The sequence below is a fragment of the Colias eurytheme genome, chromosome 8 (genome assembly GCF_061535395.1).
Source record: "Colias eurytheme isolate Ceu_HAF_F1 chromosome 8, ilColEury1 Martin Lab GWU primary, whole genome shotgun sequence".
In the NCBI taxonomy this organism is placed as follows: Eukaryota; Metazoa; Arthropoda; class Insecta; order Lepidoptera; family Pieridae; genus Colias; species Colias eurytheme.
Window position 1 is genome coordinate 230,132 of NC_142987.1, and position 21,934 is coordinate 252,065.

The 21,934-nt window shown below is 33.3% G+C and overlaps 4 protein-coding genes and 1 pseudogene across 6 annotated transcripts; 3 read left to right on the top strand and 2 right to left on the bottom strand.

Annotated features, from left to right (window-relative positions):
• Positions 1–590: 590 nt before the first annotated feature.
• lt (vacuolar protein sorting-associated protein light) lies at positions 591–4,350 on the bottom strand. The gene is made up of 2 exons (XM_090104215.1): positions 3,778–4,350; positions 591–2,801 (listed from the first exon to the last, which is right to left on the bottom strand). The coding sequence occupies exons 1-2, from the start codon at positions 4,211–4,213 to the stop codon at positions 718–720; spliced, it is 2,520 nt and encodes an 839-aa protein (XP_089960341.1). The 5' UTR covers positions 4,214–4,350; the 3' UTR covers positions 591–717.
• A 72-nt stretch (positions 4,351–4,422) lies between these two features.
• Positions 4,423–21,931, top strand: LOC149906213 (DNA polymerase nu-like). Of its 2 annotated transcripts, none has more exons than XM_090104213.1 (14): positions 4,423–4,460; positions 14,668–14,761; positions 15,223–16,296; positions 16,421–16,537; positions 16,620–16,746; positions 16,835–17,069; positions 17,354–17,595; positions 17,817–17,947; positions 18,077–18,186; positions 19,897–20,074; positions 20,282–20,436; positions 20,815–20,988; positions 21,403–21,549; positions 21,751–21,931. In XM_090104213.1, the coding sequence occupies exons 3-14, from the start codon at positions 15,338–15,340 to the stop codon at positions 21,879–21,881; spliced, it is 2,706 nt and encodes a 901-aa protein (XP_089960339.1). In that variant the 5' UTR covers positions 4,423–4,460; positions 14,668–14,761; positions 15,223–15,337; the 3' UTR covers positions 21,882–21,931. The 2 variants fall into 2 exon arrangements, with proteins under 2 accessions (XP_089960339.1, XP_089960340.1); XM_090104214.1 differs by having other exon boundaries at positions 21,403–21,528.
• LOC149906214 (uncharacterized) lies at positions 7,772–8,625 on the top strand. Its single transcript, XM_090104226.1, has 2 exons — positions 7,772–8,015; positions 8,282–8,625. The coding sequence occupies exons 1-2, from the start codon at positions 7,907–7,909 to the stop codon at positions 8,545–8,547; spliced, it is 375 nt and encodes a 124-aa protein (XP_089960352.1). The 5' UTR covers positions 7,772–7,906; the 3' UTR covers positions 8,548–8,625.
• On the top strand, positions 8,759–11,423 carry LOC149906215 (DNA polymerase nu-like). Its single transcript, XM_090104402.1, has 7 exons — positions 8,759–8,877; positions 9,004–9,113; positions 9,296–9,473; positions 9,678–9,832; positions 10,204–10,377; positions 10,795–10,920; positions 11,293–11,423. The coding sequence occupies exons 1-7, from the start codon at positions 8,759–8,761 to the stop codon at positions 11,421–11,423; spliced, it is 993 nt and encodes a 330-aa protein (XP_089960528.1).
• LOC149906216 (vacuolar protein sorting-associated protein 41 homolog pseudogene) lies at positions 12,590–14,101 on the bottom strand (annotated as a pseudogene). The gene is made up of 2 exons (XR_016456986.1): positions 13,551–14,101; positions 12,590–12,801 (listed from the first exon to the last, which is right to left on the bottom strand). The product of XR_016456986.1 is annotated as a vacuolar protein sorting-associated protein 41 homolog pseudogene (transcript).
• Positions 21,932–21,934: the final 3 nt, after the last annotated feature.

A 21,934-nucleotide genomic window follows, 5' to 3' on the forward strand; every position in this document is an offset into this window, starting at 1 on the left:
TCTTTCCATGATAGTCTCGTGGGGCCGCATCAATGATCGAGTAAACATGACTCGATTATTTGTCTTTATCATATCGCTAAACGATACATCGACGATTATAAGAAATTGCATTTAATTAGAAATGTACGTTAAAAAAATAAAAAAATATACACAAATGAAAGGTTATTCCATCTTTTTTAATATTCGACATGTTTGAATTGCTTCTACAAGACTTGACAGTGCAAAACGGCATTTTTAGCGGAGCACTCGCAGACGTCCTTTCTATGTTTTACGAATACGCAGAGTGTTTGTAATCGATTACGCAAGTAGTTTTTATGAAAGCATAAGATTTTTCGATTCGAATAATCTTATACCTCGGCAAAAGGGGAAACGCCTGCGAGTGTTATCCATTACTTAATGATCTAAGCTTTTATTTTTACTACTGATAAGAACGGTCGAGATTTGAAATATACCTACATATTTTTTGATAATCACTCATTTTGGGTAAACTCAAACAACTTTTTAATTTGATAAGGTTTATTTTAGTTTTTAATGATGTTTGTTGAGGAAAAATATACAAGCCACCTCATTTCATTACAAAAGCACCATAATTTAAGATAATGTTTTATTTGAATAAACTAAAATTAACATAAATATTGCAATAATTAGGTACATTAATGGAAAAATACTATTTTATATAATTATATGAGTCCTAATTAAGTTTGAGCAGATTGTGGGTCACATTTTAACAGCACTGCAAACACTACAGGTGTTGCATACACCGTCAGGCAAGCATTCTATATGAAAAGAATGTCTACAATTATAAACAACTAAGTCTGAAGCATTTGAAAGGTCCCGCATTATGATTCTTCCCTGGCAGACACAGCACATAAACTCGTCAGTTACAGATATACCTCGCTGTTGATTCATGATTAATTTTTCATGCAAGTCAAAATAATTCCTCAACGTAATTACTTTACAAGCCTCTTGTACAGACATTTGTAAATGGTAATCGCACATCATTTTCACAAGTGACTCTTTTAGATCCTTTATCTCACATCCAGGTTGTATGTTTTGTATGAGCATCCTGGGATCTACGTAATTACCTATCCTCTTTAGCAGCAATGTAACACATTCTGGTTTATCAACAGTTTGTTTTATCAGATCAGTCCAAAGTTCCTTATCATTATGTTCCTGGCAGAAGTTGATAGCTTGATTTATGTCTTGTAGCTTTTCAATAATAATTTGTAATGCTTCCCTCGTATTTCCTATTCGGCCGAGTAGAAAAACCATTTCAGGATAGAATTCATTGCTTTGACAAACGTCTAGAGCTTCTTGGATGGGATAGTTATCACTGCATTTAAGAAATGGCAATAATTTTTCTCGAGCATACTTAGCATACAACTTGACAAGCTTTCCGTGATAACGTCCGTTTGGTTCTACTTTACTGTAAGCATCCAGGTATTTAAAAAGGTATAAATCATGATTTTGGAGTTGCTTCTCTACAACTTCAACGGGTACCTTTGTCTTGTCATATAATAAAAGTGGAATAGCAGTATCACAGTCAAGGTTCATCAAGTCTAGAATTTTGTCATATATCACAGAGTACATGTCGTGTTTTATAATAAGCTTAAATACGTCTTTGTGCTGGATCTTTAAGTATGCAGTTAATGCCTTATCATACTTCTTTTGGTAGCAATAAAGTAGAGCTAATGCTTCCAAATAAATATTCTTATCAACTTCAGTTGTCAACAAATGCTCCAAAACTTCTTTTATAATAACCCCAGTTTTATAAAGGCAAGGATTCCATTCTTGTACTAATTTAAGAAATCCTTGAGGATCGACTTTTAAATACTCGTAAAATATTAATTCGTACATGTGCGAACTTAAGGCTTGATCGGGATTTCTAGGCACATAGGGACTTATCGTACGGAGTTGATTGACTTCTGCAAACTTAAGTATTTGGTTCTCCCATAAAACTTTGTCATTTTTGCATATTCTTGCACACAAAATTGCAGCTTCTTCATACATATGCTCAAACATTAAATGGTCTAAATACTGGACTCCAACCGTCACCACTGAATGCTTTGCGGTCTTCCCGCCGACTTCCTCCAAAACGGTAATCGCTTTTTCAAATCTTCCATGTTCTGTTAACCAGTTGACTCTGTCATCAATATCGTAAGGACTGGCTATAACAATGTCTTTTGGCGATACAATGAAAAATCGGTTCTCTTCGATCAAAATATCCAAGTAATAGTCATTACATGAGTACTCTTCATACCCCCGAATATTTAAGCTGTCCGTGGAAACTTCACAGAAGTCACAATCCTTATAATCTGCAACTGACAATACAGGTCTTTGAGCTTTCCCACTTTCAGCGTCGGGTTCTTTGGGCACGCCTAATAATACGAGTTGATCTTCGAGAGGACCCAGGCCACTGATAAAATAGTCCGTTTGAAATGTGTAAACAGGATCAACTAAGTATTCAGTTACATCTCGTGTTTGTAGCTCAATTTGGCTTCTTTTTCGTATTACACATATGCGTACTGTATCCACCCAACCTATCATGAGGGTTTTTGGTGCAGACCATAGTAAGTTACAGCGAAAGTCTTCTATGGATCGATTTGGAGCTTTCTCCCATTGGATGAGACCTAGAGAGCATCTCGGCACTAAGTCGTACACACGAACACCAACCTCGCTGGCCCAGGCGACGAAACGATCATGCCATGCGATGGCTTGCACATATCCTTCGCACTCACAAAGGACAGTGCTACGTAATCGGTTCAAGAATGTTTTCTCATAAAGTGTTAATTTATTATCACCTGAAATCAAACAAATACATATATTTAATAACAAAACAAGTTATACCTACCACATTTTTTATTTGGTAGACTCTCTGCTATATTTTCATGACTGGATCAATGAACAAAATTGTTAATACATATGAAAGGAATATTTGTGTAGAGCATGTTTTTACTGTGAATACAAAATCTTGATTATTTAAACTAGAAATATTGTAATGATTATTGTACTTATTTTAATAAATGGATAGAGATTTGAATTAAAATGTAGATAAACCATAACAATTCAATTAAAGCAAATAATATGAACTAGTGAGTCATCTAATCGGTCAACTAAGTGAATCATAAGACTTTTTTAAGTTTCATTGAGAACTTTAACAGATAAAAGTATGAATGTTTAGAATTATTCTCATATTAATATGTTGAAGAATTTTTCTTCTGTAAAATTCAGTTTGTAAGTTAATCTTCTGAATATCAAGATATGAAGAACCCCAAATTATTCTTAGATATTATAAAGAATATCAATCAGTTTTTTTTTTTCATAAACAAGAGGTTTTTTTGTAAACAAGACATTAAAATATATGGATTTAAATTGCTGGATTGTTGTATAAATCTTATTGGAAAAACCACATTATTACTTACTAGCTTTCCGCCTGCGGCTTCGCCCGCGTTTTCAAAGAAAAACCCGCATAGTTCCCGTTCCCGTGGGATTTCCGGGATAAAACCTAGCCTATGTTACTCGTGGATAATGTAGCTTTCGAATGGTGAAAGAATTTTTAAAATCGATCCAGTAGTTTATGAGCCTATTCATTACAATCAAACAAACAAACAAACAAAGTTTTCCTCTTTATAATATTAATTAATAATTAATAAAAATAATAATAATGTAGATGTACATTATTATAACAAATTATAGTAGAATTGTTATGAAATACAAGGTGATTTTTTCTACTCTATCTTATAGGAAATTATATTTATTTTTTGATTGGCTAATTACCAGTAAGAAACCTTCTTCCAGAGCCTGATTTGAAATAATAGGGGTCTAAGGCGACAGACTTGACTACACGACCGAGGGTCAAATTATGAGTATTATCATCTGTGTATAACCCATACACCAGCACTTTGCCGTCGTCGGAGCAGCTTGCGATGTAGTCTCCATTCACATCCACAGATATTTTGTTCACGGCGATCGCGTGAGCCTGTAAATCTTTCTGATTGTTGTCCATGGATATCGGCACTGTATTTCCTTCGTGATCCAATAGGTGTATTACGCCCCATTGCGTACCGAGACATATAAACTTTGTGTGCACACAGATACAGCTCACGGCATCTTTTAATAGTATATTTTGAACGTCATTACCCATTCTATCATATTTTAACTTTGGCTCCTCGTCAGGAGGCAAGCTGTCGCAACTTTCCAGGTTCAACGCCATGTTATTTCGTATATGTATCTAAACAGTGATAATAATTACATATTTGATTAAAATTATGCGTTTGCTTGAACGATCTAGTTTCTGTATTCGCCTTTGTATTTCCACATAAATATGACATTTAACGCTGTTTGCTAATCAGTCAATCAGATGGCATTTGACACTTGACATTACAATGAATTATTGACAATTATCAAATACCTAATCTAAGCTACTGACGGCCTTCGTTTCGATTTACTCAGTGTACAGTGTAAAATTCTTTACGATTATTTTACTTCAATACCTCTTATGGAAAAAACTAAGGATGCAATATTTATGCAGTTTATTTTGCACGGTCTGTAATGAATAAAATTTGAAGATAAAATTTGATGTTCATAATATTATAATCTTAACAACAATAAAAAAAAACATTGACAAAAAAAGCGGGAAAATCAAACGTTTTATTTTATTGCAATTGCTTGGACGCATCACGCAACTGGAGGTTTCAGCAGAAGTTAAAGCCCATTGATTTACGAATATACTGTGCACCGTAGACAGAGCTGTGCACCATCTGTGCACCTTTAATTTCATGAAACATGTATAAACGAAATAATATGAGAAATAAAAATTTTACCTATTATAACGAATATTTGTCAGCGTTTGGTCAAAAAGTTTTGTCTAATTTAATTGATTTTCAAACTGGTAGGGACATGGTTTTTGTTAGATTATGTGATAAATTTAATTTCTCACTATAAGTTATTCATTTTTTTAGAGCGCAATCGCAGATTACGTCCGTATGCTGAAGAAACTCTAATTGGAAGACAGACGCAAACCCAAACGCAAGTCCATAAGAAACGAATTATTACGTAAGTTACTTTTGTATTTTATAGTTTACTAGCTGAGTTTTAAAGCATTTTAGTTCTTATAAAATTATAAATATGTATATATTTTTTAGCTTAGCGGCCTGCACCGTACCGCTAACCGCTTAGACAGCCTCATGATAGTAGATACATACTAGTCCTTTCCACCTAAGATGATTTCTGTGACACATCGATTTTTGACACGTGTAGAGATGTCGGTTACTGAAATTATATCAATTGTTTCCGATAATCGATAATATTCTATATGGAAATGAAATCGATTTGAATAAAGTACCAAAATTAGTTTTTTCGGCATTTCGCCATCAATTAACTAAGGAAACTTAGCAAAAAACAGCAACAAAAAGTCAACAATAACAATTAGTAACAATAACAGAATACCACGTAAAGTATCAATATAAAAATGCAACTTGTATACAAGGTTGACGCACTCGTACAGACGATTGACTCGATTGACAAACGATCACAAGATGGGCGCCGATTATATGATTTTCCAACTCTATGATTTTTCAACGATCCATTTCATGTATACAAATTGCGTAGATATTATATTTTTGTGTTATTATATTTTATTTTTCATTATATTAAACTAAACAATACTGTTTTTGATTTATAAGCTTACGATGTTTCATTTTTATATTTTTGGTAATAATGCCGCCATAAAATAAAAATATTATGCACTAAAATTATTTTGACTTTTTAAACATAAAATACGTAATTCGGAACACGATGAAGTGTCACAGGAATCATCCTAGGTGAAAAGGACTATAGATAGATACTAGACTTGTGGAAAGTCTAAGTAAAATTATAAAGTATGAAAAATGTAACATATTCTATACTAGCTGCGCTCCGCGGTTTCACCCGCGTGGTTCAGCTCCTGTTGGTCTGGTTGGTCTTAGCGTGATTTAATAATATATAGTCTAATGACTAATGCCTTCCTCGATGAATGTGATAATATACTAACACGGAAAGAATTTTTTAAATCGGACCAGTAGTTCCTGAGATTAGCGCGTTCAAGCAAACAAACAAACTCTTCAGCTTTATAATATTAGTATAAATTATCATCAAAATTATGAAAAATAACTTTGTAAATAAATAATAGATTATTTTAGATTCAATGATGGACGTGACTCTCAACAACAAATTCACGAATATCAACATAATACAATTCAAACGATTAGTCCCATTAAAGAAAAATGTACAGATGTAGTACCAATACCTACGAACATGGAACTAATAGAACCAGCAATTGGTGTAGCCATTCCTGAAACTTTTTCTATTCCACTGACCACGAGTAATGTTTTAAGTGACAATTTAATAAATAATATCAATGGAAAAACAAATGAAGTTGATAATACAAATACAGTGGATTGGAATAATTTCATTGATACTGATCTATTATCAGAGTTTAATATAAATTCAAATGCATATTCGATCACGGATATTCCTAATAACAATGCTCCTCTATTTAAACTTCACTTTACTAAAGATAAGGCCCGTACAAACATTAATTCTGAAAATGAACAAAATGTGAAAGAAAAACGAACTAAATGTAAAACTGCAGTAAAAAATTGTGATACTAATAAAAAAACAAAAGTCGAATCAGATGTGGCATTAGTTAAGAAACCAAATTTTAGAAAAAAGAAATACACAACTGCAGTTAAAGACTGGTTAAAAGATATTGATTGTGGTAATGTTGATGATCTCGATCGTGGTTTTGATCAAAATATTGCAATGAATACTCATGATGATCATGATGATGGTATTGAAAATGTTACAAAAGAAATAACAATAGAAGAAGTACCTAAAAATAATAAGAAAAAGAAAACAATTCAAGCACAATTAGCCAATAAAGATGGTATTATGAAGTATTCAAAACCGAGAAATAAAACAAATAAAAAGGTCGTTGAGGACACTATCAGTACGATAAGTGATAAAAATGAAGTAGAAAAAGAAAATGATGTTGATAAACAAGTGAACGTTAATGTTACAAAAACACCTAAAAAGTCTAAAGATGATAAGGTGAAAGATAGAAATATTAAAGCTAAGTTTATAGCGCCGATAAAATCCCAAATTCCTGTAAAAGACATTACATATGACATAACTATTGTAAATGAAAACAATTTAGATGCATGTTCAATTCAGTTTAATATTATAGAGACACAAGAAGTTGTAGTAACTTTACTATATGGGTAAGATAAACATTTATTACTAACAAAAGATATTGCATTACTATTGTTATATTTATGCGGTAACGGGTAAGGAATTTGTCCATAATATAGGCATCTTTATTCTCAGCAATGGATTTTCTCAACTGAACAGTCACCACACCGACGATAGTTGCACAGCTGAAGGACTCATGTTTTTGATTAATGACAATTTTTACTATTTCAAAGGAAATGATAAAAGCTTTATGTATGTTTCGTGGTTTGTTACGTTTATTGTTGTTATAAGTAATCTACTTAATACATTTTGTTTTCAAATCAGTGTTTTTAATTTTTTCAGAAAAATTATCAATGAAATACTGAATACGAAAATAGTCAGCTATGATGCGAAGCATGTGTTAATTTACGTTATTTCAAGTTTCGATATTCCAATTGGAAAATTGGATTTAAATATATTTGATACTAAGGTTAATACTACATTCTGCACTATATTTTTCAAAATCAAAACATTAGATATATTAATAGTCGTCATAATGATTTCAAAATAGATTGGTGCGAGTTTAATAGAACCGGACAATACCCCGGAGAACTTCTCCGACCTGCAGAAGGTACTAAACTTCAAGGCAGAGTACACGATCGCGACAGACTGCGCTCTGCAGAAGTGTGCGTGGTACATGACGTCACTGGCGCAGTGTGCGGAGACATTACAGAGGGATCTCGTTGAGAGAGAGCTTTGGAAGCTCTTTGTGGATGTGGAAATGCCTGTCCTTTCTGTTATTGCAGGTAGGAATAGAAGAAATGGATAGATTTCAAATATAGGGACGTAATTAAAAGTAGCTTGTCGAAATGACGGCATATTTTCAGATTTCTTTGCTTAGTAGCAATTGGAGTTAAAGATAATACGGATTTTTTTACATATTGATTCAATCATAATCTCTTCCTTTACCGTCTCAAGTTAGTTTGGGGATCATTGTTTTATTTTTATTATTTCATTATGTATAATGTAACGTTCGAATAAGAATACTAATTATGATAATAATTCTACTAAGAAATGGAACATCGCGGTGTCTGCGTGGATCTAGAGAGGCTGAAATCCATGGAGGGCGTGCTACTGAAACAGATGAAGACAACAGAGCTGGAGTGCCACAAGGCAGCTGGGAAGAGCTTCCAGGTGAACTCCGCTGTGCAAGTCAGAGCTATACTATATGATGAGCTCAAGTTGGACACACAGTGCAATGTTAAGATTAGAGAGACGATATGTAAGGGAGCTAAGTCTACTTCGGAAACTATGGTGAGTGATACTGATACGACTTGAAATAGGCGTGTTTTTTTTGTTAATAAAGTCTTTTAAAGTTTAAACATCAGTTTTGGTTTTGGATTGACTACAATACATGAAAACTGAAAAGTTTATAAATTATAAAAAAAAAAAACATGTTTGCAATAGAATTTATGGACATTTTTCATCACGAGTCGTACATTCGTGTAGTAATCAAGTATTGGCTTGGCTGTTATAGTTACGCAGTCTGATGTCAGTACACCCACTGCCCCGGCTGATCCTGGAGTACCGCCACCTACACAAGGCACATGCCACCTTTTTAGCTGGTATCGTGCCGCACGTTAGAAATGGGATCGTTAGACCTACTTGGTAGCGTTATTTATAGTCAATTATTTATTCCTGATTCGATAATTTTAGACAATTTAAATATATATTCATGACCCAAAATAAATTTCTTTTTATTAATTTTGGCTGTTCGTTATTACCAAATTATAGGATACAAACAGCAGCAGCTACGGGTCGCATCGCATGCAGCAATCCCAACTTACAAGCAATACCTAAAACACCTTTCAGTTTAGTTCTCTTCCCGCAGGAAAAAGATTGTGGTACCTACATAGTATTTCATATTTACTGTAACTTTAGTTCCATAAACTTAATTTCTTATCAAATATTTCCTAACACAACTGTCCCATTAAATTAAATTGTTCAAATTTATTTCAATCATGTTAAATTCCGTTACCAACTAGACAATCTTAAAACAACCCTATGAAATTCCTCTATTCATAAGATATCGAGACCGACACGCTAAAGTTCCGCTCAGTATACACGGCTCGATCTGGCTGCACACTGCTAGTGGCTGACTTCAAGCACGTGGAGTGCCGCGTGTTCGCGCACCAGGCGGCTGACACTGGCCTGCTGGCTGCACTCGCTAGCCCCGATCTGTTCAGGGAGCTGGCTGCTAAGTGGTGAGATTTATTACCACACGTCTAGGTGTGTGGTATATTTGTTAATTATTATTTAAAATATTGATTTAAAGTTAAAGAGAAGATTGATATTGATATTTTCTATAACTAGAAAGTAATAAGCTATTCGTTCGTTTAGTGTTCACTTACTTCAATACTTTATCATTATATATCAACATAAATTCAATATTTATATAATTTATAAAGGCTAAACAAGTCACCAGAGAGCGTGGTCGCGGAGGAGCGCGAGCGCACGAAGCGCATCGTGTACGCGAGCCTGTACGGCGCTGGCAGCAGGAAGCTCATGGAGATACTCGATGTTTCCTATGACCATGCGCTCTCCATTGTTTCAAGCTTTAATCGTAATTATAAATTTAATAAAATTTAAGGATATTACCACTTTTATACATAAGTAATAGTTAGTGCCCTAAGGTTGATCCCTGCGGCACTCCAAACACATTTCAACAAAAATTAAACGATCAAACAAGTAAAGGTTAAAATGACAAAAAAATAGTTTCATTAATCTAATTATTTTACGGATGTATGATAATTACGTTAATACAACCTTCCAAGTCTGAAATAAAGTTTATATTGAAGCTATCAAACGCTTCACTCTATTCTTGCTACATATTTGAATTTGTGATAGTTCCAATTTAGATGATTAAATAAGACTGGTTCATATTCTCTCCCTAATTAGTTGTAACTTCTTAAACCTATAATTTAATTATTCCAGGCACATTTCCCGCAATGAAAACATTCGGCCGATGGGTAGTAAGTCAGTGCGAACAGAATAACGGTCGCATACGAACCGCCAGCGGTCGGACTAGAACCTTTCCCAATATTAATAGCAAGGATTTCGCGATCAAGTCACATGCGGAGAGACAAGCTATTAATTTTGTAGTTCAAGGTAAGGAAAAGTGTTGCCATAGGTAGATGAGAGTGGGATTGGTGGAAGGGAAAATATAGCTGTGTCGATAAGAAAGTTGTTTAATTTATATCTGACCCCTCCATAATTTTACTGTACAATAAAAAAAACTTTAATAAATTTGGTTGGTGAAAAATCTAGTACTTCCATAAATAAACGGATCTGCATTACTAGCAAATATCCATCATACTACGACCGAGAAATCTATACTAACATTATAAAGCTGAAGAGTTTGTTTGAACGCGCTAATCTCAGGAACTACTGGTCCGATTTGAAAAATTCTTTCGGTATTAGATAGCCCATTTATCGAGGAAGGCTATATATTATCATCACGCTAAGACCAACAGGAGTGGAGCACTGCGCGTAGGGCACAGCTAGTAAATAAATAAATGACACTAGGGCTAGCGGCAGACATAACCAAGTTAGCGATGTGCCGCACGGCGCGGGTCGCGGGCGCGCCGCTGCTGCAGATACACGACGAGCTGGTGTGGGAGCTGCCGCACCACCACGTGGCGACGGCTGCTGGTTGGCACTTTTTATTTAAATATATTTATTTGGTATAATAGGGTGATATATAAGTTGATTTTATTACTAAAAAAGGTAATTAAAAATTGGTAAAAAGATAAATGGTAACATAAAGTTTAAAATTGTATTTAGAAAAAAGTGCACAAAAACAAAAAATTACATACTTAATACTCATAAAATAAATTCATTCATTTAAACAGTCAGTAACAGCATGGACCAATATATATGAGTATATTGGTCCATGATAACAGTTGTATACGTAGTATATTATTATTAGTCTGTGGTAACAGTAACATTTTAATATTCATTCAAAAGATTTATTGGCATATCTATTTTTGATAAACATTCACTAACATATATTTTTTATTACAGCAATAATAAAAAGCACGATGGAGGAATGCGGTCGAGAGTTCGGCATTAGTGTACCTTTGCCTGTCGCATTGTACCATGGGCCAAGTTGGGGAGAATTAACCGAATTCACACTCGATGATATTAACCACTAGTGAATAAATTTATTTTATACAAGTGAAAAATATGAAATAAAAAACAATTGACTTTATAATGTATTTTATTTCTCACTCAAGGGGATTATGCAACATGATTATGAATGGTTATACACAAATACAAATATTCCTGATTTATGTAAAGAAGGCATTACAAACACTACAAATATAATCAGAGTAACGTCGGAAAAATGTAGCATACATGTATTGATTCGTAATTCGTATTCCATTAATAATATCAAAAATTATACTTTTAGAATCACAAGTACATTCTTCCCCATTCCTATATTTCGTTCAATTCATTTACACGCTATACAAAATCACTTAAAAGCAAATATTTTAAAAACCTTTACATGGTGTAGAATAAATAAATACACACTTGAAAATATGAAGCTAAGTGCATTACATAAATATTTTTACAAAATAGTATGCGTTACAATATAGGCTTGATATCTATGATTAAAATGTATCAAAAATGTAACATGCTCTAAAAAGTCACCATCTTATTTTAATTTCATTTAAACAAAATCACTTGATTTAATTGCCAATTTCAATAAATATTCCGTAAAACGGTGGGACTAAACTAAAATAAAGTGAAAACGATTTATTCCATTGTCTACTTAAACTAACCTGAGCATTGAACAATTAGCTCCTAAACCTTACATTCTAATAGTATTTCTTAAATACGATTTTAGACTAGAAAGCTATGAGATTATGACCGTTAAATTAAATGTAGAAGCCAATAATGTTATGTGTACTTATTTGAAGTACTAAGTTAAAAATATTTTATATAAAAAAATCAAACTTGGGCACAATTTAAGTATCAAAATTAAGCTTAAGATTGCAAGTTTGAAAAACTTGAAAACTATGAGCTGATTCAATAAAAAAAATAGTTAAAGAGTATTTGTACAACAGCTGTTATGTTTAACATTACGAATTAAATTCCCCTAAAGACAACACTAAGATTGTCTTCCATTTCTTAAAATTAAAATAAATAATAAGCTAACTTAATTTAAAAACATTTCGATTTAACTAGCTGTGCGAAAGACATCACAATTACAAAAATATACATATAAAAAATCAATACAAAAACACATTTGATTGAAGACATGCACCTAAAAACGTTATTCAATAATTTCACTTGATTTCATGTTTTTGGTAAGTTTTTAACTAAAAAAATAAAATTTAATATTTAAAATAAAATTTAATAGTGAGCATCTGGGCACTAAGTCGTACACACGAACACCAACCTCGCTGGCCCAGGCGACGAAACGATCATGCCATGCAATGGCTTGCACATATCCTTCGCACTCACAAAGGACAGTGCTACGTAATCGGTTCAAGAATGTTTTCTCATAAAGTGTTAATTTATTATCACCTGAAATCAAACAAATACATATATTTAATAACAAAACAAGTTATACCTACCACATTTTTTATTTGGTAGACTCTCTGCTATATTTTCATGACTGGATCAATGAACAAAATTGTAAATACATATGAAAGGAATATTTGTGTAGAGCATGTTTTTACTGTGAATACAAAATCTTGATTATTTAAACTAGAAACATTGTAATGATTATTGTACTTATTTTAATAAATGGATAGAGATTTGAATTAAAATGTAGATAAACCATAACCATTCAATTAAAGCAAATAATATGAACTAGTGAGTCATCTAATAGGTCAACTAAGTGAATCATAAGACATTCATTTTTTAAATTTCTTTGGGAACTTTAACGGATAAAAGTATGAATGATTAGAATTATTCTCATATTAATATGTTGAAGAATTTTTCTACTGTAAAATTCAGTTTATAAGTTAATCTCCTAAATATCTAAATGTGAAGAACCCCAAATTGCTTATATATATAAAAATTACTTTTAGATATATAGAATATCATTCACAGCTTATTTCCTAAACAAGAGGTTTTTTTTGTGAATGAGACATTAAAATATATGGATTTAAATTACTGAATTGTTGTATAAATCTTATTGGAAAAACCACATTATTACTTTAATGTACATTATTATACCAAATTATAGTAGAATTGATACGAAATACAAAGTGATTTTTTCTACTCTATCTTATAGGAAATGAATATGTATTTTTTGATTGTCTAATTACCAGTAAGAAACCTTCTTCCAGAGCCTGATTTGAAATAATAGGGGTCTAAGGCGACAGACTTGACCACACGACCTAGGGTCAAATTATGAGTATTATCATCTGTGTATAACCCATACACTAGCACTTTGCCGTCGTCGGAGCAGCTTGCGATGTAGTCTCCATTCACATCCACAGATATTTTGTTCACGGCGATCGCGTGAGCCTGCAAATCTTTCTGATTGTTGTCCATGGATATCGGCACTGTATTTCCTTCGTGATCCAATAGGTGTATTACGCCCCATTGCGTACCGAGACATATAAACTTTGTGTGCACACAGATACAGCTCACGGCATCTTTTAATAGTATATTTTGAACGTCATTACCCATTCTATCATATTTTAACTTTGGCTCCTCGTCAGGAGGCAAGCTGTCGCAACTTTCCAGGTTCAACGCCATGTTATTTAGTATATGTATCTAAACAGTGATAATAATTACATATTTGATTAAAATTATGCGTTTGCTTGAACAATCTAGTTTCTGTGTTCGCCTTTGTATTTCCACATAAATACGCTGTTTGCTAAAATGCTAATCAGACATCAGTCAATCAGTCTATCAGATGGCATTTGACACTTGACATTACGACGTTTCGATTTGCTCAGTGTACAGTGTAAAATTCTTTACGATTTTTTTACGTCAATACCTCTTATGGAAAAAATCTTGGAAAAAAATAAGGATGCAATATTTATGCAGTTTATTTTGAACGGTCAACGAAATAACGAATAAAATTTGATGTTCATAATATTATAATCTTAACAATAATAAAAAAAAAAATAAGAAAAATAGCGGGAAAATCAAACGTTTTTTTTTATTATGCTTGGACGCAACTGGAGCCTGGAGGTTTCAGCAGAAGTTAAAGCCCATTGATTTACGAATATATTGTGCACCTTTGATTTCATGAAGCATGTATAAACGAAATAATATGAGAAATAAAAATTTTACCTATTATAACGAATATTTGTCAGAGTTTGGTCAAAAAGTTTTGTCTAATTTAATTGATTTTCAAACTGGTAGGGATATGGTTCTTGTTAGATTATGTGATAAATTTAATTTCTCACTATAAGTTATTCATTTTTTTAGAGCGCAATCGCAGATTACGTCCGTATGCTGAAGAAACTCTAATTGGAAGACAGACGCAACCCCAAACGCAAGTCCATAAGAAACGAATTATTACGTAAGTTGCTTTTGCATTTTATAGTTTACTAGCTGAGTTTTAAAGCATTTTAGTTCTTATAAATATATATTTTTGAAGTGAAAACTTCTTTAGCGGCGTTGGGTATAAAATCTTAACCTCGCGTCAGGACACGTGGCCTGATCGAAATAGCGTAAGATGGATTTTTTTTAGCCCTTAAGTATATTCCATGCGTAAGACGGATACCATTCCAAAATATCAAACATGCTGAACGTTAATAATCAAGTTTTCACTTCTGCCGGCACTCCCGGAGTGCAACCCGTCTTTTTTTATTTCTGTCTTAGCGGCCTGCACCGTACCGCTAACCGCTTAGACAGCCTCATGATAGTAGATACCTACTAGATAGATACTATCCACAAGTCTAAATAAAATTATTAAGTATGTAACACATTCTATACTAGCTGCGCTCCGCGGTTTCACAAATAAATAATAGATTATTTTAGATTCAATGATGGATGTGACTCTCAACAACAAATTCACGAATTTCAACATAATACAATTCAAACGATTAGTCCCATTATAGAAAAATGTACAGATGTAGTACCAATACCTACGAATATGGAACTAATAGAACCAGCAATTGGTGTAGCCATTCCTGAAACTTCTATTCCACTGACCACGAGTAATGTTTTAAGTGACAATTTAGTAAATATCAATGAAAAAACAAATGAAGTTGATAATACAAATACAGTGGATTGGAATAATTTCATTGATACTGATCTATTATCAGAGTTTAATATAAATTCAAATGCATATTCGATCACGGATATTCCTAATAACAATGCTCCTCTATTTAAACTTCACTTTACTAAAGATAAGGCCCGTTCAAACATTAATTCTGAAAAAGAACAAAATGTGAAAGAAAAACGAACTAAACGCAAAACTGCAGTAAAAAATTGTGATACTAATAAAAAAACAAAAGTCGAATCAGACGTGGCATTAGATAAGAAACCGAATTTTAGAAAAAAGAAATACACAACTGCAGTTAAAGACTGGTTAAAAGATATTGATTGTGGTAATGTTGATGATCTCGATCGTGGTTTTGATCAAAATATTGCAATGAATACTCATGATGATCATGATGATGGTATTGAAAATGTTATAAAAGAAATAACAATAGAAGAAGTGCCTAAAAATAATAAGAAAAAGAAAACAATTCAAGCACAATTAGCCAATAAAGATGGTATCATGAAGTATTCAAAACCGAGAAATAAAACAAATAAAAAGGTCGTTGAGGACACCATCAGTACGATAAGTGATAAAAATGAAGTAGAAAAGGAAAATGATGTTGATAAACAAGTGAACGTTAATGTTACAAAAACACCTAAAAAGTCTAAAGATGATAAGGTGAAAGATAGAAATATTAAAGCTAAGTTTATAGCGCCGATAAAATCCCAAATTCCTGTAAAAGACATTACATATAACATAACTATTGTAAATGAAAACAATTTAGATGCATGTTCAATTCACTTTAATATTATAGAGACACAAGAAGTTGTAGTAACTTTACTATATGGGTAAGATTTGTTTTTCGTTTATTATAAACATTTATTACTAACAAAAGATATTGCATTACTATTGTTATATTTTTGCGGTAGCGGGTAAGGAATTTGTCCATAATATAGGCATCTTTATTCTCAGCAATGGATTTTCTCAACTGAACAGTCACCACACCGACGATAGTTGCACAGCTGAAGGACTCATGTTTTTGATTAATAACAATTTTTACTATTTCAAAGGAAATGATAAAAGCTTTATGTATGTTTCGTGGTTTATTACGTTTATTGTTGTTATAATCGAATACATTTTGTTTTCAAATCGGTGTTTTTTATTTTTTCAGAAAAATTATCAATGAAATATTGAATACGAAAATAGTCAGCTATGATGCGAAGCATGTGTTAATTTACGTTATTTCAAGTTTCGATATTCCGATTGGAAAATTGAATCTGAATATATTTGATACCAAGGTTGATACTACTATGTGCACTATATTTCTCAAAATAAAAATATGTATTAAATATATTAATTATAGTCGTCACAATGATTTCAAAATAGATAGGTGCGAGTTTAATAGAACCGGACAATACCCCAGAGAACTTCTCCGACCTGCAGAAGTTACTAAACTTCAAGGCAGAGTACACGATCGCGACAGACTGCGCTCTGCAGAAGTGTGCGTGGTACATGACGTCACTGGCGCAGTGTGCGGAGACATTACAGAGGGAACTCGTTGAGAGAGAGCTTTGGAAGCTCTTTGTGGATGTGGAAATGCCTGTCCTTTCTGTTATAGCAGGTAGGAGTGGAAGAAATGCAAGTAACGCAATTAAAATTGCTTGCCGAAATGTTGGAAGATTCAGCTGGCATATTTTCAGATACCTTTGCTTTGCAGCAATTAGAGTTAAAGATAAACAATAAATGATGCGGTTTTTTTGTGTATTGACACAGTCATAATCTTTACTTACTTACTTTACTTTACCATCTTTATTTAGTTTGGGGATCATGGTTTTATTTTTGTTTATTTCAATAAGTTTAATAAAACGTTCGAATATGAATATTGATTATGATAATTCTACTAAGAAATGGAACATCGCGGTGTCTGCGTCGACCTAGAGAAGCTGAAATCCATGGAGGGCATATTACTGAAACAGATGAAGACAACAGAGCTGCAGTGCCACAAGGCAGCTGGGAAGAGCTTCCAGATGAACTCCGCTGTGCAAGTCAGAGCTATACTGTATGATGAGCTCAAGTTGGACACACAGTGCAATGTTAAGATTAGAGAGACGATATGTAAGGGAGCTAAGTCTACTTCGGAGACTATGGTGAGTGATACTGATACGACTTGAAATAGGCGTGTTTTTTTTGTTAATAAAGTCTTTTAAAGTTTAAACATCAGTTTTGGTTTTGGATTGACTGCAATACATGAAAACTGAAAAGTTTATAAATTATAAAAAAAAAACATGTTTGCAATAGAATTTATGGACATTTTTCATCTCGAGTCGTACATTCGTGTAGTAATCAAGTATTGGCTTGGCTGTTGTAGTTACGCAGTCTGATGTCAGTACACCCACTGCCCCGGCTGATCCTGGAGTACCGCCACCTACACAAGGCGCATGCCACCTTTTTAGCTGGTATCGTGCCGCACGTTAGAAATGGGATCGTTAGACCTACTTGGTAGCGTTATTTATAGTCAATTATTTATTCCTGATTCGATAATTTTAGACAATTTAAATATAATATATTCATGACCCAAAATAAATTTCTTTTTATTAATTTTAACTGTTCGTTATTACCAAATTATAGGATACAAACAGCAGCAGCTACGGGTCGCATCGCATGCAGCAATCCCAACTTACAAGCAATACCTAAAACACCTTTCAGTTTAGTTCTCTTCCCGCAGGAAAAAGATTGTGGTACCTACATAATATTTTATATTTACTGTTACTTTCATTCCAGTTAAGGTGGAGTCTTGTAATTGCAACTAAAAATATTGGAGTCATTACTTCATCTCAACATAATTCTATAAATATACGGAAAAAAATATTTCTTAAAAATTTGTGAATAAGTAAATTTAATGCGGATATTATTTCACCGTCATAATCACGAAAAACTGTGAAGAATATAAAAAAGTATTTCCAAAAGTTCTTAAAAAGACAGCAATAGTTGCAATTACACGTCCTGGCGGGTAATTGCAACTAATTGCTTGTTTTACTTATTTTTCTATGTGTGTTTTCTGCGCGTGTATTTTAATAACAAGCTTTGAAACATATTCATAGGATTATGATATCTAGGCTCTTGAAATAAAGACCAATTTCGCAAAAAAATACTTTTTAGCTGTGGGGCGGGATATTGCAACTATTTTCTCAAAAATAGTGATGGGAACCTTGTCGTAATTTTATCGACTGCCATGGTAGCAGAATTAAAACTCAGGGATATACTGTTTTATATATATTTTAATTAGAATATATCTAATCACATAACAAATTCTTAATTTATTTAAATTAACGAAACATTTTAAACACAGTAGGTACTTAACAATTATTTAGTAATGAAAAAGTCTGAAGAATTTAGAAATAAGAGTAAAAACTCTTATTTCTAAATTCTACACTATTTTTTTAACTTTATTTGAAACACACTAAAAGCCTTTTAGTTATCAAACAGTCTTATTTTACTCTTCCTTTGAACTCTTTACTATTTTTCCTAGCTTCATTTTAATTAATTAGAATAATTAAATCTCAATCAGAATACCTAATCAAATTTCCCAACAGAAGAACTCCAAGTACTTGTTTACTTACATTCAAATATCTCTACCTTGTAAGGAAAGATTACCATGTCTTCTTCATTTATCACAGCATCGGGTAATCGTGAGATCACATCTTCTTTTTCTATAATGGAAATACTTATATCAATAAGTCACTGAGTAACAATCATCGAAAAATAGCAATCAGGCGTTTTATAATTTAAGTTTAATATCATTGGGTTGTATCGACCTCATCGACATATTTATGTCCACTGTCACATCACTAACATTTTCATACTTCATACAAAAACTGTCAGATAATTGCAACTAACCTAAAAATAAAAAAATAGTTGCATTAATAAGACTTTTCATATTTGGTCTGGTAAATGTAACTGCACAGAAAATTCGGAGTAGAAGCATCGTAGAATAAAACAAGCACGTACAAAACGACTTACCGTGGTTGATTAATACACTCCTTGTAAAAAAACCCGCGAAAAACCACAAAAAACAGTATTTTTGATCAAATTACGCACCGCGTGCATTCAGCGCTGGCAATAACAAAATGGTGGAATGACAAAAAGCCCTGTCACTCACACAATTCTTGACCGATGAGCGCCATATATATTTTTTTATTAATATTTTTACTAGCAGAACAATATCACGCCTGTTGTTGTGCAGAACAGCAATCCTAGAGGGCGTTATTTAAGATAGTTGCATTAACCAGATAGTTGCAATTACAAGACTTGACCTTACTTAATTTCTTATCAAATATTTCCTAATATGTCCCAATAAATTAAATTGTTCAAATTTATTTAATCATGTTAAATTCCGTTACCAACTAAACAATCTTAAAACAACCCTATGAAATTCCTCTATTCATAAGATATCGAGACCGACACGCTAAAGTTCCGCTCAGTATACACGGCTCGATCTGGCTGCACACTGCTAGCGGCTGACTTCAAGCACGTGGAGTGCCGCGTGTTCGCGCACCAGGCGGCTGACACTGGCCTGCTGGCTGCACTCGCTAGCCCCGATCTGTTCAGGGAGCTGGCTGCTAAGTGGTGAGATTTATTACCACACGTCTAGCTGTGTGGTATATTTGTTAATTATTATTTAAAATATTGATTTAAAGTTAAAGAGAAGATTGATATTGATTTTTTCTATAACTAGAAAGTAATAAGCTATTCGTTCGTTTAGAGTTCACTTACTTCAATACTTTATCATTATATTATATCAACATAAATTCAATATTTATATAATTTATAAAGGCTAAACAAGTCGCCAGAGAGCGTGGTCGCGGAGGAGCGCGAGCGCACGAAGCGCATCGTGTACGCGAGCCTGTACGGCGCCGGCAGCAGGAAGCTCATGGAGATACTCGATGTTTCCTATGACCATGCACTCTCCATTGTTTCAAGCTTTAATCGTAATTATAAATTTAATAAAATTTGAGGATATTACCACTTTTGTACATAAGTAATAGTTAGAGCCCTAAGGTTGATCCCTGTGGCACTCCAAACAAATTTCAACAATAATTATACGATCAAACAAGTGAAGGTTAAAATGACAAGAAAATAGGTTTCATTAATCTAAATATTTTACGGATTTATGATAATTACGTTAATAAAACCTTCCAAGTCTGAAATAAAGTTTATATTGAAGCTATCAAACGCTTCCCTATTCTTGCTACATATTTTGAATTTGTGATAGTTCCAATTTAGATCATTAAATAAGATTGTGCCATGGTTCATATTCTCTCCCTAATTAGTTGTAACTTCTTAAACCTATAATTTAATTATTCAAGGCACATTTCCCGCAATGAAAACATTCAGCCGATGGGTAGTAAGTCAGTGCGAACAGAATAACGGTCGCATACGAACCGCCAGCGGTCGGACTAGAACCTTTCCCAATATTAATAGCAAGGATTTCGCGATCAAGTCGCATGCGGAGAGACAAGCTATTAATTTTGTAGTTCAAGGTAAGGAAAATTTGCCATGGGTAGATGTGAGTGGGATCGGTGGAAGGAAAAATATAGCTGTATCAATAAGAAAGTTGTTTAATTTTTATCTGACCCCCCATTATTTTACTGTACAATAAAAAAAACTTTAATAAATTTGGTTGGTGAAAAATCTAGTACTTCCATAAATAAATGGATCTGCATTACTAGCAAATATCCATCATACTACGACCGAGAAATCTATACTAACATTATAAAGCTGAAGAGTTTGTTTGAACGCGCTAATCTCAGGAACTACTGGTCCGATTTGAAAAATTCTTTCGGTATTAGATAGCCCATTTATCGAGGAAGGCTATATATTATCATCACGCTAAGACCAACAGGAGTGGAGCACTGCGCGTAGGGCACAGCTAGTAAATAAATAAATGACACTAGGGCTAGCGGCAGACATAACCAAGTTAGCGATGTGCCGCACGGCGCGGGTGGCGGGCGCGCCGCTGCTGCAGATACACGACGAGCTGGTGTGGGAGCTGCCGCACCAACACGTGGCGACGGCTGCTGGTTGGCACTTTTTATTTAAATGTATTTATTTGGTATAATAGGGTGATATATAAGTTGATTTTATTGCTAAAATTGTAATAAGGTAATTAAAAATACTTGTAAAAAGACAAATATATATGGTAAAAAATTATCAAACTACGCCTACAATGTGTTCAGTGGTTCAAAATTATATTTAGAAAAGATTTTTGATAAACATTCACTAACATGTATTTTTTAATACAGCAATAATAAAAAGCACGATGGAGGAATGCGGTCGAGAGTTCGGCATTAGTGTACCATTGCCCGTCGCATTGTACCATGGGCCCAGTTGGGGAGACCTGACCGAATTCACACTCGATGATATTAACCACTAGTGAATAAATTTATTTTATATAAGTGAAAAATATGAAATAAAAAACAATTGACT